General features: G+C 65.1%; 1 protein-coding gene across 4 annotated transcripts; it reads right to left on the bottom strand.

Moving 5' to 3' along the window:
- Positions 1–12: 12 nt before the first annotated feature.
- ARHGEF2 (Rho/Rac guanine nucleotide exchange factor 2) lies at positions 13–11,784 on the bottom strand. 4 transcript variants are annotated; one of them, XM_085082338.1, is made up of 22 exons: positions 11,614–11,784; positions 7,466–7,616; positions 5,933–6,000; positions 5,763–5,826; positions 5,479–5,608; positions 5,291–5,400; positions 5,069–5,215; positions 4,490–4,740; positions 4,182–4,307; positions 3,828–3,945; positions 3,492–3,749; positions 3,167–3,243; positions 2,915–3,084; positions 2,652–2,719; positions 2,263–2,451; positions 1,951–2,076; positions 1,804–1,868; positions 1,675–1,716; positions 1,517–1,567; positions 968–1,360; positions 595–781; positions 13–507 (listed from the first exon to the last, which is right to left on the bottom strand). In XM_085082338.1, the coding sequence occupies exons 1-22, from the start codon at positions 11,659–11,661 to the stop codon at positions 431–433; spliced, it is 2,916 nt and encodes a 971-aa protein (XP_084938464.1). In that variant the 5' UTR covers positions 11,662–11,784; the 3' UTR covers positions 13–430. The 4 variants fall into 4 exon arrangements, with proteins under 4 accessions (XP_084938464.1, XP_084938467.1, XP_084938465.1 ...); XM_085082341.1 differs by lacking the exon at positions 11,614–11,784 and adding an exon at positions 9,641–10,137; XM_085082339.1 differs by lacking the exon at positions 11,614–11,784 and having other exon boundaries at positions 7,466–8,138.
- Between the last annotated feature and the right edge of the window lie 2,880 nt (positions 11,785–14,664).

Consider the following 14,664-nt stretch of genomic DNA (forward strand, 5'->3'; position numbering starts at 1 on the left):
CCAAACTCTTCATTTTCATGGTTTTCCAAATTTTTTTATATTTTTCCTTTTTTTGTCCTTTGTTTTTACAGTTAATCCGCGGGGACCCCGTCCTCCCCCCGCCCCACCCTTGGGCAGCCCCCCAGCACCGGGGGGGTCACTGTCACCTCTGACCCAGGAGCAGGGCGTTCCCCCCCGGGGCCGCCTCCCGCACCCCAAAACATCCAAATAAATAAATAAATCCCAGCGGGAAGAGGGAGGACACGACGTCACCCCCGCCCCCCCGGGCTGGAGTAGGGGAGGGGGCGACCGGACCCCCCCGTTCCCATAAGGCTCCCGTGGGAATAGCAGCGTCCCCATCCCGCTTTTCCCAACGCTCCCCACGGCTGGATCCGACCCCCGACATGTCCTGGGGGGGAATCGTGGGGTGCTGGGGGGGCTGTGGGGGTCCCTAACTGTCCCCATCGCCTTCCTTCAGCTCCTGGCTGTTCTCCACCTCCTCGGGAATATCCTGCATCCTCAGGAAATCTAGGGAGAAACACCAGGTTAACCCCCCGGAATAAAATCAGGGCCCCGGAGTGGGATCTGCTCCCTCTCCCCCAAAACGGGACCCACCTCGGGGGCTGGCGGGGGGGGAGTGGCGGCTCCCCAAGCCCCCCTCGTCCTCCAGGAGCACACCCAGGGTGTCCTCAGCCTCCCGCAGCTCGGGGTCAGCCCCCCGGAACTCCAGCTCATCGCGGGGGCTGGGGAAGGCGGGCGGGTGGTACTGCAGGGCGGTGGGCGAGCTGGCGTGGCTCAGCTGCTGGGGGAGGAGCAGAGGGGGGGTCAGGCCTGAGCCCCTGCACCCCCCATGAGCGAGGGCTGAGGTCGGACACACCTCGTGCCACGCATGACCTCACCCGTCACCCCCGGCTCCCCCCGGGCCTCCAGACCCGCCCATCCCCGGTACCCCCGGTACCCCCGGTACCCTCGGTGCCCGCGCGCCCACCTGCGGGGGGGTGAAGCTCAGGTACAGCGCGTCCCCGGCCGGGAGGCTCCTGCGCCGAGGCTCTGCCGCCCGCCTGCCCCGCGGCCCCGCCGGCGTCCCCCGCGCCTCCTGCAGCTCCCGCTCCAGCCGGGACCTCTCCCGCTCGCTGTCCCGCAGCCGCGATTCCAGCGCCGCCGCCTCCTGCGCCCGTTCCTGGCACAGCTGCCGGCAGCGGCTCAGCTCCTCCTGCACCAGCCCGTGCTGCCGCTGCAGCAGCGCCAGCTCCGCGCCGGGGCTCGGCTCTGCGCCGCCGGTAACCGGCACGGCCGGCTGCGAGCCCCGCCGGGGCCGCGGCCGCTGCAGCCCCTCCGGCAGCTGCAGCTCCAGCAGCGCTTCCTGGTGGGTCAGCTGGACCTGCGGAGGGACCAGAGGGGAATGGGAATGGAGAATGGGAAAAGGGGGAAGAGGGGAAAGGATGGGTGGGGGGAAGAGGAGGCAAGGGGAGCAAGGGATGGATGGGGCAGGAGGTACCCCCTTGGCCCCTCTCCCCATCCCTGGCCCCTGTCCCACCTGGAGCCGCAGCAGGACCCCGTAGAGGTTCACCAGGCGCTGGTTGATCTCCTGCGGGGGAGAGGATTTGGGGTGAACACCGAGTGCCCCCGGGAGGGAGATCCACTGAGGCACTGCGGGGTGGGCACTGCCCCTCCACCCCAAAACCCCTTCCTCACCTCCTGGGATCCCCTCGGCGGGACCTGGTTCCCATTCCCATCCTGTGGAGAGATCATGGTGACACTGAGGGACCCAGCGTTGGCTCAGGGTGTCCCCGGCTGTCCCCCTGTGCCCCATTCCCAACTCACCCGCTGCCCAGCATCCGGATCCGCCCGGAATTCCAAGGAACCATTGATGCTGCCAGAGTCACCATCTGCAGGGAGAGACCAGGTGAGCCCCAGGGGATCCCAGGGGTCTCCCCAGCCCAGCACCCCAATCCCCCATGCCCTCCTTACTGCTGGTGCTGGGGTTGGGGCAGCTCTCAGCCTCAGGAGGGTTGTTCTGGTTCTGGTTCTGATTCTGGTTGTGGTTCTGGTCCCGATCCCGGGTGCATCCCGTGAAAATCTCCTTCAGGCACTCCACTGCAGGGAAAGGCAGCATGAGCCCCTCCCACGTGTGAGACCCCTGCCTCAGTTTCCCCATCCTGAGCATCTCCATCCCAGAGCATTCCAGAACATTCTGGGGCATCCTGGAATATCCATCCCACCCAAAAGCATCCGGTACCACCCCTTCCCAGCCCGGATCACCCCATCCCGGAGCTCCTGTACCTTCCCGGATGGCGTCGTGCAGCAGCACATCCCCCCGGGGGCCCCGGGTGGGGTCCCCAGGGAAGGGGGTCCCGCGGGGGGCTGGGGGAGGCTCAGAGCCGCCGCTGCCCAGCGCCAGCATGTCTGCAAAAATCCCGACCTTCTCCTCCATCAGCGCCGCGATCTGACGGTCCTGCTGCTCCATCCGCTCTGGAGAGGCGGGATTGGGAATTGCGGGTCAGCAGGGATGGGATGGGATGGGATGGGATGGGATGGGATGGGATGGGAGAACAAGCAGGGGTGGAGCAGAGAAAGAGGGATGAGCAAGGATGGGGGAAAAGGGATGAGGGAACAAAGATGGGGGAACAGGGATAGGGGAACAGGGATAGGGGAACAGGGATGGCTCCCACCTTTCAGCTTCCGCATGGACGCTTCAACCTCCGTCTCAATCAGGGGAAAATCCTGGCGGCTCGGACAGCTGGGAGGGCCAGGAAGGAGGGTCAGAACCGGAACCCCCCACCACCATCACCCCACATCCATCCCCTCTTCCCCTCCGGCCCCAAGTGCCACCACCACCCACCCTACAACCATAGGGCCCCCCAGCCATTCCAAGAGATTCCCAGACATCCCAGGGGGATTCCCAGCCATCCCCAAATCCCCGGGGGACACTCACAGGCTGACGGCTTGCTGGATGACCTTCATCCAGTGGTTTCGGTCATCCCGGGAAGCTGCGTGCACCTCATACATCTCGGGCGGGGCAGCGCTGATCAGGAACATCCCCTTCTCCTGGTTGGCGATGTCCCTCACGATCAGGTTTTGCAGGGAGATGACAGCTGGCTTGTCCTGTGGGATTGGGAAGCGGCGGGAATGGGGAATGCTGCCCCGGAGCCCCGGTGAGGGCTGGGGTGTGGCAGGGGAGGCTCACCAGCATGGGGAAGGTGTATTTCTGGTCCTTCTCTTGCAGGAACACGAGCACGTCCGTCATCAGCAGCACCAGCACGTCTGGGATGGCAGGGGGGTGAGTGGGGGGGGTTCACCCCACTGAGCCCCATGGCCCCCCCAGGTCCCAGGGCTGATCCCAAACTCCAGTCTCCCGGGACCCCCATTCCATGACAGCCCCACTATACCCATCCCCCGGGTATCCACATCCCCCTCATGCCCCATTCCTTGGCACGCAGATCCCCCAGTGCCCCCAGTGCTCCCTGGACATCCCCCACCCCCTTTCCCCCACAATTCCCCCCAGTTCCCACCTTTGAAGCGCCCGGTCCCTGTTTTCCAGAGCATCCCCCCGCTGTGCACCAGCTTCCTGCGGAGCAGCTCGTCCCTCCCGAAGGCGCCGGGGCGGCTGTCCCACTGCAGTGTGACCTTGGCGCGGGGATCCACGCGCCGGAAAACGTCCCAGAGGCGCCCGCGGAGCTCCCACGCGTGAACTTCCTCGTCCACGGCCGAGAGCAGCTCCTTCACCAGCCGCAGCGCCCGCGACAGGTCGGCGCAATCCCCTTCGTTGTCTGGGAGAGAGGCGGAGAGCTGCCATTCCAGCCCCGCCCCACACCGCCCCGGGTCCCAGCCCCACACCGCCCCGGTACCTTTGGAATTCTTGAGGATGCGCTCGATGAGCACCGGGTACTTGGTGATGCGCTGCGTCACCAGCAGGATGCACTCGGGGACGCCGTGGCGGCGGAGGAGGGGGGAGCGTGTCACCCGCTGGGGGGACACACCATCAGCAGGGACCCCAAAAGCAGTGACACCGCCACCCCATTAGCAGGGAGCTCCCCCAGGGCTCAGCTAGGGAGGGACACAAGTTGGGGAAACTGAGGCATGGAGTTGGGAGAAGGGTTTTCTACAGGGGCACAAAGCCTGGAACGTGCAGGGGGACCCCAACCCCCATCTCGGGGTCCCTCCAGAGAATGGAGTCCCCAATCCCAGCCCACGGAACCCACCCGGATGAACTGCTGGAAGCGCTTGTCCCGAGCCAGCAGATCCTTGTACTCCTTGAGCGCCTTGGTGTGTTTGCTGCAGAATTCCGCGTAGGCTTTGCGCAGCTGCTCCGCACTGGGACCCGAGAACTTGGCACCGGGAATGACGAGGGGACATCAGTGAGTGTCCCCTCACTGCCACCCCTGGACATCCCCACCCTGAAGCAACTGGGTTTCCTGGTCACCCATTCCCTGGCTCCCAGGTCCCCCAGAATCCCCATCTGCCGGTACACCATTCCCCTGTTCCCCCATTTCCCAGTCCCCCTGCCCACCTGGCTGACAAGGATGTCACCGAGGCGGTCAATGACAAAGTTCTTGTTGCTGTCCTGGGCCAGCGATTCCCGACGCCGCTCCAGGAGCTGGGCCAGGAAGCGCTCGTGGATGTGGCTGAGCTCGTCGAGGCAGGGGAAGATGCGCTGGACGGTGCTGGGGTCCAGCTGCAGCTCATCCAGCATCGCCCTGCGGAACAGGGCGCCCATGATCTTCAGCGTCCGCACGTGGTGCAGCTCCGTCTGCATCAGCTCTGCGGGGGCACGGCGCGGTCACCACGGGGACAGGGACAGAACCCCCTGGGGACAGCACTGAGGGGACAGGATCCTAGGGACAGCCACCCAGCCTGGCTGTGTCCTCATCACTGCATCCCTGTCCTGTCCCCATGTCCTGTCCCCACATCCCCCATCTCTGCATCCCAATCCCTGCATCTGACCCATCCCTGTATCCCTTTCCTGTCCCCACATTCTCCCTCTCTTCATCCCTGCCCCATCCCAGTGTCCCGTGCCCTGTCTCTGTATCCCCCAATCTCTGTGTCCCATGGCCTGTCCCTGTGTCCCCCTGTCCCCATGTCCCCTCACCATAGATGACATCCTGCCTCTTCATGACGTCCATGCGGTGCTGCTGCAGGAAGCTGTTATCCACTGCCAGGCTCCAGGAATCTGCCTCAAACTCCTTCCCATCCGCCTCCAAATCGCTCAGCAGCTGGCTCAGGATGACGTCAGGGCCTGCAGGTGACATCAGTGAGACACAGGGTCCCCGTGTCCCTCCCGTGCATCCCCACATCCCCGTGCTGTCCCCACCTTCGTCGATCAGCGACTCCACGGAGAGTGTCCGGTTGCGCATGTTGAGGGAATCTGTGGACTGGGACAGGATCCGCCGGATGCCCAGGGGGGAGTCATCATTGAACGTCCTGGGGGGGCAGAGGGACATGATGGGGACACCGGGGACACCCCCGGATCCCCCCCAGCCTTCCTTTTCCCAGCCTTACCCCGAGATGTTGGTGGTGGAGACACTCTTGGAGAGGGACAAGGAGGGGCGGCCGCGGCGAGGGCCCAGCAGGGTCTGCCGGAAGCTCTCCGAGGGGTAGATGGCAGAATTGGGACGCTCCCGGATGGCATCTGGGGTGGGGACACCGGGACATCAGCGCCAGGACATCCCTGTCACCCCCCGGGCTGCGCAGGGACACACGGAAGGGAAGGGAAGGGAAGGGAAGGGAAGGGAAGGGAAGGGAAGGGAAGGGAAGGGAAGGGAAGGGAAGCTCCCCCCACTCACTCTTGTTGCGCAGGGACACCGACTGCAGGGCTGAGCTGTTCTTCAGCAGCGCCGCCTTCTGCTGCTGCGGGGGAGCGGAAGCGTCACTGTCCTCGTGTGTCCCCAATTCCCTCATTCCCTCATCCCCCACGCGTCCCTTCACCCACCCGGCTCGTGTCACCCGCGCTCACCTTCTGCTTCACCTTGGTGCAGTTGGGCAGGGTGTCCTTGCAGCGGTTGTGGATGGTGACGTTGCAGGCTGGGGGACACGGAGAGGTGACGGAGAGGCCACAGGGACCCTCCTGCCACCCCCCTCCCCCAGATCCTGGCAGAGCGACGGCAGCAGATGTGGTGGGAATGCGGGTGGATGAGAATCACCAGGCGCTGCCGGAGCCGCAGCTGCCAGGGAGCAGCTGCCCCAGCCCCGAGGGCACCGCGCCAGCCCGGGGCCACCAGCGCCAGCCCGGGGCCACCAGCGCGAGCCCGGGGCCACCAGCGCCAGTGAGCCGGGATGGACCAGGGCGGAAAAACCATCTCCTGCTCCAGGGCACGAATCCAGGAGGAACTGGGCTCTGGGAATGGGCACTGCGGCACACACGCGGCAAAGCCACCCCAGAAAAGTCATCTTGGAAAAGCCACCATGGCAAAGTCATCCTGGAAAAGTCCTCCTGGCAAGGCCACCCCAAAAAAAGCCATCCCAAAAAAGGCACCCTGGCAAAGCCACTGCGGCAAATCCAATCCAGCAAAGCCACCCCAGCATTTCCGCCCCAGCAAAGCCACCCCAAAAAAAGTCATCCCAAAAAAAGCCACCCCAGAAAAGCCACTGCGGCAAAGCCACCCCGGCAAAGCCGCCATGGAAAAGCCACCCTAGATAAAGCCACCCTGGCAATGCCACCCTGGCAAAGCCCACTGCAGCAAAGCCATCCTGGCTGAGTTGCCATGGAAAAGCCACCCCAGAAAAAGCCACCCTGGCAACTCCACACTGGAAAAGTCACTGCGGCAAAGCCACCCTGGCCAAGCCACCATGGAATAGCCACCCTGGCAAAGCCACCATGAGAAAGGCACCCCAGAAAATCCATCCTGGCAATTCCATTCCAGCAAAGCCACCCTGGCAAAGCCACCCCACCAAATCCACCTTGGCAATTCCACCCTGGCAAAGCCACTGCAGCAAAGACACCCCGGAAATTTCATCCTGGAAAAGCCACCCTGGCAATTCTGCCCTGGCACATCCACTCTGCAAAAACATCCTGGCAAAACCATGATGGAAAAGCCACCCTGGCAAATCTACCCTGGCAAAGACACTGCAGCAAAGCCACCCTGGCAATTCTGCCCTGGCAGAGCCAACCTGGCAGATCCACCTCATCATATCCACCCCAGCCATGCCACCCTGGCAAGACCACGATGGAAAAGCCACCCTGGAAGAGCCACCCCAAAAAAGCCACTGCGGCAGAGCTACCCTGGCAACTCCACTCTGGCAAAGCCACCCTGGCAAAGCCACCCCAGCAATGCCACCCTGGCAAAGCCACTGCAGCAAAGCCACCCTGGTAATTCCACCCCAGCAAAGCCAACCTGGAAATGCCAGCCTGGAAATGCCAACCTGGCAAAGCCACCCCAGCAATGCCACCACAGCAATTCTGTCCCAGGACATCCCCCCGGCAAATCCCCCCGGGCACATCCGCCTGGAATATCCCCCCCGGACCCCCCTGGATCCCCCGGGCACTCACTGGGACACACGAGCGCTTCCTTGGCCGTGATGCTCTTGTTGCAGGCGAAGCACATGGTCATGCCGGACACGGAGATGGTGGTGAAGAGGTGTCCGTTGGTGTAGCGCGCGTCCTTCTCCTTGCCCTCCTTCATCCTGTCCTTGTCCTTGCCCTGCCCGGACAGAGGCACCGGACGCCTGACGGGGCTGCGGCACCGCGGCCTCCCCGCGGCCCCCGCCGCCGGCCTCGGGACGCGGCTCATGGCTGCGGGGAGCCGGGCGGGCTGCGGGAGCGGCCGGTCCGCCGTGGTGCCCGGAGGGTCGGCGGCGAGCCCGGAGGATGGAGAGAGACCACCGCGCTCCCTGCGCTCGCTTCCCAGCATCCCGTCTCCACGGCAACCGGAGGCTGCGGGAGAGATCCCCCCCGCCCCGGCACGGCCCCCCCGGCGCCAGCCCCAATGGGGAAGGGGTGCGGGGGCGCAGCCGGGGGTGACGCTGCCCCGTGGGGGTTGGGGACATCGTCCTGCGCCCCACACCTCCTATTTTTAGCCAAATTGAGGGGTTTCACCCTTTTCGCCCCCAAAACGGGGTGTCGGGAGCCGGCTGAGCCCCCGCGGGGATGGTTTGGGGGTGGTCGGTTCGGGTTTCCCTCACGGAAAAGGGGAGCGAGCTGTGTCACCCCGAGCGTCCCTGCGCTCGCCTCGGACCCCCCCGGGCCCCCCCGGGCACAGAGAGGCCTTTGTGCCCCCCCTGCCACCCCCGCGGCCCCGGCCGTGCCTGGCACCGGCGCTGACCCGGCGGCTCGGGGCACCTGGGGCGCCCACCGACAGCCCCCCAAAACGGCGGCGTTCGGGACCCCCAGCTCCCCTTCCGACCCCCATTACCAACCCCCTGAGGGCGGGGAGAGGCTGAGGGACCCCTGGGAGGAGACGAGGGACCCCCGGGAGGAGTCGGGAGGGGGGCGGGAGGTGAGGAAGAGACGGGGGGACCACCGGGCAGGACTGGAACCCCATGGGACACCAGCGGGACCCCATGGGACAACAATGGTACCCTATGGGACACCAGCGACACCCCATGGGACACCAGCGACACCCCATGGGACACCAGTGGGACCCCTGGAGCAGCTGTGAGACCCCACGAGACCCCAGCAGGACCCCACGGCCGGGAGTGAGACCCCGCAAGACCCCAGTGGGACCCGCGGATCAGGGCCGGGACCCCAGAGATCAGGAACCTCAGTGTCCCCCAGTGTCCCCGCGTGTCCCCAGGGCGCGGGGGGCTCACCCGCTCTCGGCTCAGGGGTCTCTCCCCCTCCCCGTCGGCCGGGAAAGAGGCGCAGGAGCAGCAGCACATCCCGGACCCCCCGAGCCCCGACACCCCCCGGCCCCGGCGGCGCCTCCGGCCGCGACATCGGCCGCGACATCGGCCGCGACATCCGCCCCGCGCGCGATTGTTCCCGCCCGCTTGTTTGTTTTCCTTTGATTTTCCCTTTGCTCCGCCGGTTTTGTTTGTTTTTCTTTTCTTTTCGTCCGTTTTTTGTTCATTTCTTTTATTTTTCCCCCCCTTTATCTGCTCTTCTTCCTTTTTCTTTCATTCTGTGCTTTTTCCTTTGCTTTCCCTTTATTCTTTTCGCCCTTTTTTCCTATTTTTTCCTTTCCTCCACTTTCTTCCCTTTATCTTTCTTTCTGCTTCTCTTTCCTTCCCTCCTCCGATTTTCTCTCCTTTTCTCTCCTTTTTTACCTTTTCCCCCTTTTACCTTCCCCCCTTTTTTGCTTATTTTCCTTTTTTTACCATTTTTCCTTTTAATTGATTTTTTTCCTTTTTTACTGCCCCCCCCCCCTTTTTTTTAACTGCTTTCCCTCTTCCCCTCGCGCTTATTTTTACGCTTTATTTTCCTTTTTTCTCCGCTTTCTTACACCACTCTTTTCTAATTTTTTTCCGGACCGTTTTTCTTTCTTTCCCCCCGACTTTTCTCCCCTTTTCCCCGCTTTTCTCCGTCGCCGATTTCCGCGTTTTCCACCCTCTTTTGGGCCCCCCCGCCTCCCCCCCGCGAAGGAAACCCAACGCGCCAGACAAAGGCGCAGCCGCCGCCGCTTCCTGCTCGCCCCCCGCCGCAGCCCCCGCCCGGCCCGGGACCCCCAAAACCCCCGGCGATGGAGACCCCAACCCAACCCCCCCGCGCCCCCCAGGCCGCACAAACCGGGGCGCCGCGGCTGCTCCGCGCGGGAGTTCGGGGGTGCCGCGCTGCCGACCCCCGGCGCTGGGGGCGGAGGAACTTTCGGTGCTTTAAATAGGATCGGGGGGTTTTTGGGTTCCTGTTCCGGCGCGCGGCTCTCCCCACGCCCCAAAACTCCGCGCGGAGGTCGGGAGGAGTTTTTGGGGTGTTCCGACACCTCCCCGGGCCCCAAAAGCGTCATGGGGGGTGAAGGAGGGAGAGCCCCCGCCCCAAAATCGACAGAGGTTTGATGGAGCTGAACCCCGAAAGGGTGTCACGGGGCTGCTGGGGATAAGACCCCCGTTTTGGGGACAGTTCCCCTCCCTTGGGGACAATTCCTCCCTTTTTGGGGACGGTTCACCCTTTTGGGGACAGTTCCCCCCCTGTTTGGGGACACTCCCCCCCTCCTGCCACCCCGGCGTCGAACAAAGCCACCGCGGAGGCAACAAAGACCCCGCTGGGCCGGGATGGGAAACACGGGGAGACCCCCAGCAGTTCCTCCCCCCAGTAAAAACCAGCGGGTGACTCCTCCGTCCCCTCACCCCCAATCTGCCCCCTCAGAGGTTTTTTTGCCCTCGGATTTAGGGGCGATTTTAGGGTCGCAGCTGCGGAGGGGAGATACGGAGAGCGGAACCCCCCTGGGCTGTTTTGGGGGCTCCAGGGAGGGCGGGGGGAGCTGCCAGGAGCCCCCCAAATCCAGGTAGGGTCTCCCCGTAAAGCCACGGGGGGGTGGCGGGGGTGTCCCCAAGTGTCCCAGCGCTGCCACATCCCGGCCGGGCCGGGGGGCTCCCGCTGCTTTTGGGGATCCCCTGGGAGCCAAATCCTCCGCGGTTGGGTCACCCCGACCCCCCAACCCCCCCGCGCGCCCTCGGCCCTGGGTGGGGCGAAAATCTCTTGAACGAAACTTTCTTTAAACAAAAAACCACCATTTCCCCCCTCGGGCGGCGCAGGAACCAACAACCACTTCCCCCTTCCACAAAACCTCCCCCGAGCGCCCCAAAACCGCCCCCAGAGCCCCTCAACCCCCTCCTGACGCCCCCAAACGGCCCCATGACCCCCCCGGTGGGGCACCCCGAAACCCCCCGTGCCCGCAGGGCTCAGACCGAACCAACTCAGCGCACCCCAGCGCGGGCGGGGCGCGGCCAGCGGCGGCTCCGGGGTTCCCCCCGCCCAAAAAAATCCCCGTTTTGGTGTGAACTGAGGCCCCGGGGAGCACAGAGCGTTGCCCCCCCCGCCCCCGGCGGCCTTGCCCGAGCACGGAGGGCACACAAAGCCCCGCAGCCCCCCCGTGTCCCCCCGCCCGGCGTTTCGCCACGCCGGCATTGCCACATGCTCGGCCCCCCCGCACCCCCCGGTCACGGGGGTCGGTCGCCCTCCCGTGCCTCAGTTTCCCCGTGCCCGAACCCCCGCCGGGCTTTGTGTCCATGGGGAGGGATGAAATCGGGGCGGGGGGGTCCCTAAAACTTCTCCCCCCGCCCGGCAGGAGGGGAAGGCGACTTCCTCATCCTCATCCTCGCGTCACCCGAAGCTTCGGCCGCGGCGGAAAGGAGGATGAGGAGCAGTCGGGGGGAAGTTTGGGGCGGCGGAGGAGTTGCGGGGGACACGCGGGGGTCCCCGGAGCTGCCGAGGGGGTCGCGGCGCGGGGGGTGCGAGCGGGAGGGTCATTGTTCCCCCCAGGACCCCCCGCTGCACAACGGGGAGCACTTGGGGGTCCCGCGCCCCCCACCCTGCCCTCCGTGCCCTTCGATCGGAACCCCAAAGCGAGTAACCCCCCGGCCGAGCATCACCCCAAAAACCCCAAACCCCCCGGCCGGGTGGGGAAGGGCAGAGCCCCCCCAGGTCGGGGTGAGGGATGGGGTGACCCCTGCCCCAGACAGGAGAGGGGGGAAGCCCCCCATCCCAAAGGAGGGGCTGGACGGGGGGGATCCCCTCGGGGGGCTGCGCTCGCCGGGACTCACCTTGGCGCGATCTCTCTTGCCTCGCGACAGAGACTCGATCCGGGACATAATCCAGGGAGCTCTCCCGGCTCCCTCCCGGCCTTCCCGGTCCTTCCCGGTGCCCTCCCGGTGCCTCCCGGCTCTTTCCCGGCTCCTTCCCGGTCCCTCCCGGTGCTCCCGGTCCCTGCCCGGTCCCTCCCGGTCCCGCCCCCCCGGAGGCGGGTCGCGCCGCCCCCCGGCCTCGTGCTGCCCGCGGGGCCTTTGTTCGCGCGGAGTCACCGGGGCCGGCCCGGAGCCCCGGGATCCAGCCGGGAACACCGGGATCCAGCAGGGAACACCGGGATCCTGCCGGGAACACCGGGATCCAGCCTGGAACACCGGGATCCAGCCGGGATCGGCCTCCCCAGGGAGCGGCATCCCAAGGGATCTGCGCCCCGGAGTCACCCCGGCACCAGCATCCCGCGGGATCTGCATCCTTCAGGATCAGCATCCCCCGGCATCAGCATCCTCCGGGATTGGTACCCCGGCATCCCATGGGATCAGACTGGAGTCAGCCCAGCTCTGGCCACCACACCGCAGCCCCACCCCACCCCCACCCCACCACCCACCCCACCATCCCGGGGGATCTGTGTCCCACCATCCCCGGCGATCTTCCCCCGCAGCCAGCCCAGCTCACAGTCCAGCATCCCTTGGGATTTTTCCCCAGACACATCCTGGGTCCCCACTCAGCATCCCTTGGAATCGGTCCCGGGAGTGACTTTGGGATCACGCCCAGCATCCCTCGGGGTCGTCCCTCGGAGCCCCCCCTGCTCGGCCCCAGCGCCCCGGATGTGGCCCCAAGTCCAGCCCTTCCTCTCTCCTGCCTCAGTTTCCCCCTCACACACTCCCTGGAAACACCCGACTTTTGGGAACAACACGCCCCTCCCGTCCCAGGGTGACACCGGGGCTGGAATCCCAAAAGGAAGCAGCAAATCCCATGGGATTCCGACCTTCCCAAAGCCCCCGAGCCCTGGATACCCCAAAACCACGCTTCGGGGTGACACACAAATCCCAACCCTGTTCTCCTCCATTTTAGGGCCTTTATCTCCTGAATGGAGCAAATCCAGGCTGGACCCTTCCCGGGAGAGCTGCTCCACGGGTGCTGCCACTTCCCTAGGGATGGAGAGTTGGGACGAAGGTGCTATTTTGGGAAAATGTTGCTTTTTCCCCTGAAAGAGCGGCTTGGGAGAGGCCCTGGCACCGGGAGGTGGGTTGGCGTCACCCGATTGAACATTAACTCTGCCTTGATAAGCCAGGATTTATCAGACCAGTCCCGCTCCCGGCCCGAGATAACATCCCCAGTCCCGGCTGTGGCTTTTTGGGGATCCCAGAGTCCCCAGGTGCCACCCGGGGCGCCTCAGCACAAAGCCACCCCACCCCGGTTCGGGATGCAAACGGCTCCTCAGGGAATAAATGTCCCTTTATCCCGCATTTCCGAGCCCGGCGGCAGCAAGGGGACGGCGACACGAGCGACAGCGGCAGTGCTCGATTAATGAATAACCAGCTAGAGCCACCGGTGCCATGGAGAGGTGTCACCATTCCCGGCCGCCTCGGCTTCCCTAAGGAAAACAGGGAACGGCGGCGCATCTGATCCCACAAATCCCGCGGGAGAGCGATGGGATAAACCATGGAGGGTGGGATGCATCCATGGAGGGTGGGATGGCCATTCCCGGGAAGAGGAAAAGTTGGGATCCAGGAAAACATCCAATGCTCCAAGCCCAGGGCCGGAGCAGATCCATGGAAGCGACGGGGCCTCTTCCTGAATCATTCCCGACTCATTCCCGACTCATTCCCGGCTCTTTCCAGTGCTGCCAGGGCAGGATTTTAATTAAATTGCGGATTTTAATTAACTCCTGGTCACCAAAGCGGAATCAAACCCTCGGGGGGCCCCGGAGCGGGGGGGGAAGGCGGTCAGACTCCCCCTTTCACCCACATTCCCAATTCCTCATTTCCTCCCGGATACACCCGGGGCCGGGAATCGCTTCTGCTCCCCCTTCCCCACCGTTACCCCAAAGAATCCCCAAAAACCGTGGAAGGAAACCCCAGAGGGGCCTCCGGATGCTCCGGGGGTGTCGGCGGGGGGTGAGCGCCCCTTCCCACGTGGATCCGCGCTGGAAAGCCCCGCGAGGCCGAGGGGAAGCGGCGGCTCAGCCATGAAAACTCCGGAAGGAGGGACGCGGCGGGGTTCAGAGGACCCCTGGGTCACCCCAACACTGCCCCTCGCCACGACCTCCCCCCGGGAATCACCGGGGGTGTCTCCCCCACGGTCCGCAGCCCCCCCGGGTCCCCCTGTTCATCCCTAGGGTCGGGGGGCTACGCGGGGACCCTCAGGACCCCGGGGGTGACAATTCCCAAGGGTGGACCCCCCAAAGAGCCCCCGACGGGCCTCCGCCGCGGGATTATGATTTCTTCCCGAAATAGCCGTTTTGGGAGGAATAATTTCTCCTACGTCCCACTGTCCCAGCGGGATCGACCCTCTTCCCGCCCCCCAACTTCCCGGCACCTTTCCCTACAAAATCCCAAATAAATAATCGAATAATCCTAATAAACATCCCAACGAATCCTGGATTCCAGCCCGTTCCGGCCCCGCCGCGGTGTCGGGACGAGGCTGGAGCCACCCCGCCGGGCGGTTCCGGATCCCGCGGCTGTTCCAGGCGGGATTTGGAGCCGGGGGGGCGCGGGGCCCCCCAGATGGGAACAGCTGGCGGCTAATCCGGCGGGAAGAGCCGGAGGAGGAGCGGGAGGAGGAGGTCAGGGATTAACGGCTCCGCACGGCGGCAAATCGGGGCCGCCCGGGGGGGGGCAGCGGGGTTTGGCCCCCCCAAAACCGGCGTGGGTTGGCAGCCACGGGGACAAAGCCACCGCCGGCCCCTGTGTCCCCTCGTGCCTCAGTTTCTCCCCCTGAGCCCCCCAAAATGGGGGTGTGGAGGGGAGAACCCCCCGGCCCTCCCCGAGTGACCAAAGCGCCCCAGGAACAGGCGGGAGGTGGGAAACTGAGGCACGGCAGGAGAAGGAGATGGAGGAAACATTCGC

This window comes from Lichenostomus cassidix, chromosome 25 (genome assembly GCF_008360975.1).
Source record: "Lichenostomus cassidix isolate B80296 chromosome 25, HeHo_3.0, whole genome shotgun sequence".
NCBI classification, from domain to species: Eukaryota; Metazoa; Chordata; class Aves; order Passeriformes; family Meliphagidae; genus Lichenostomus; species Lichenostomus cassidix.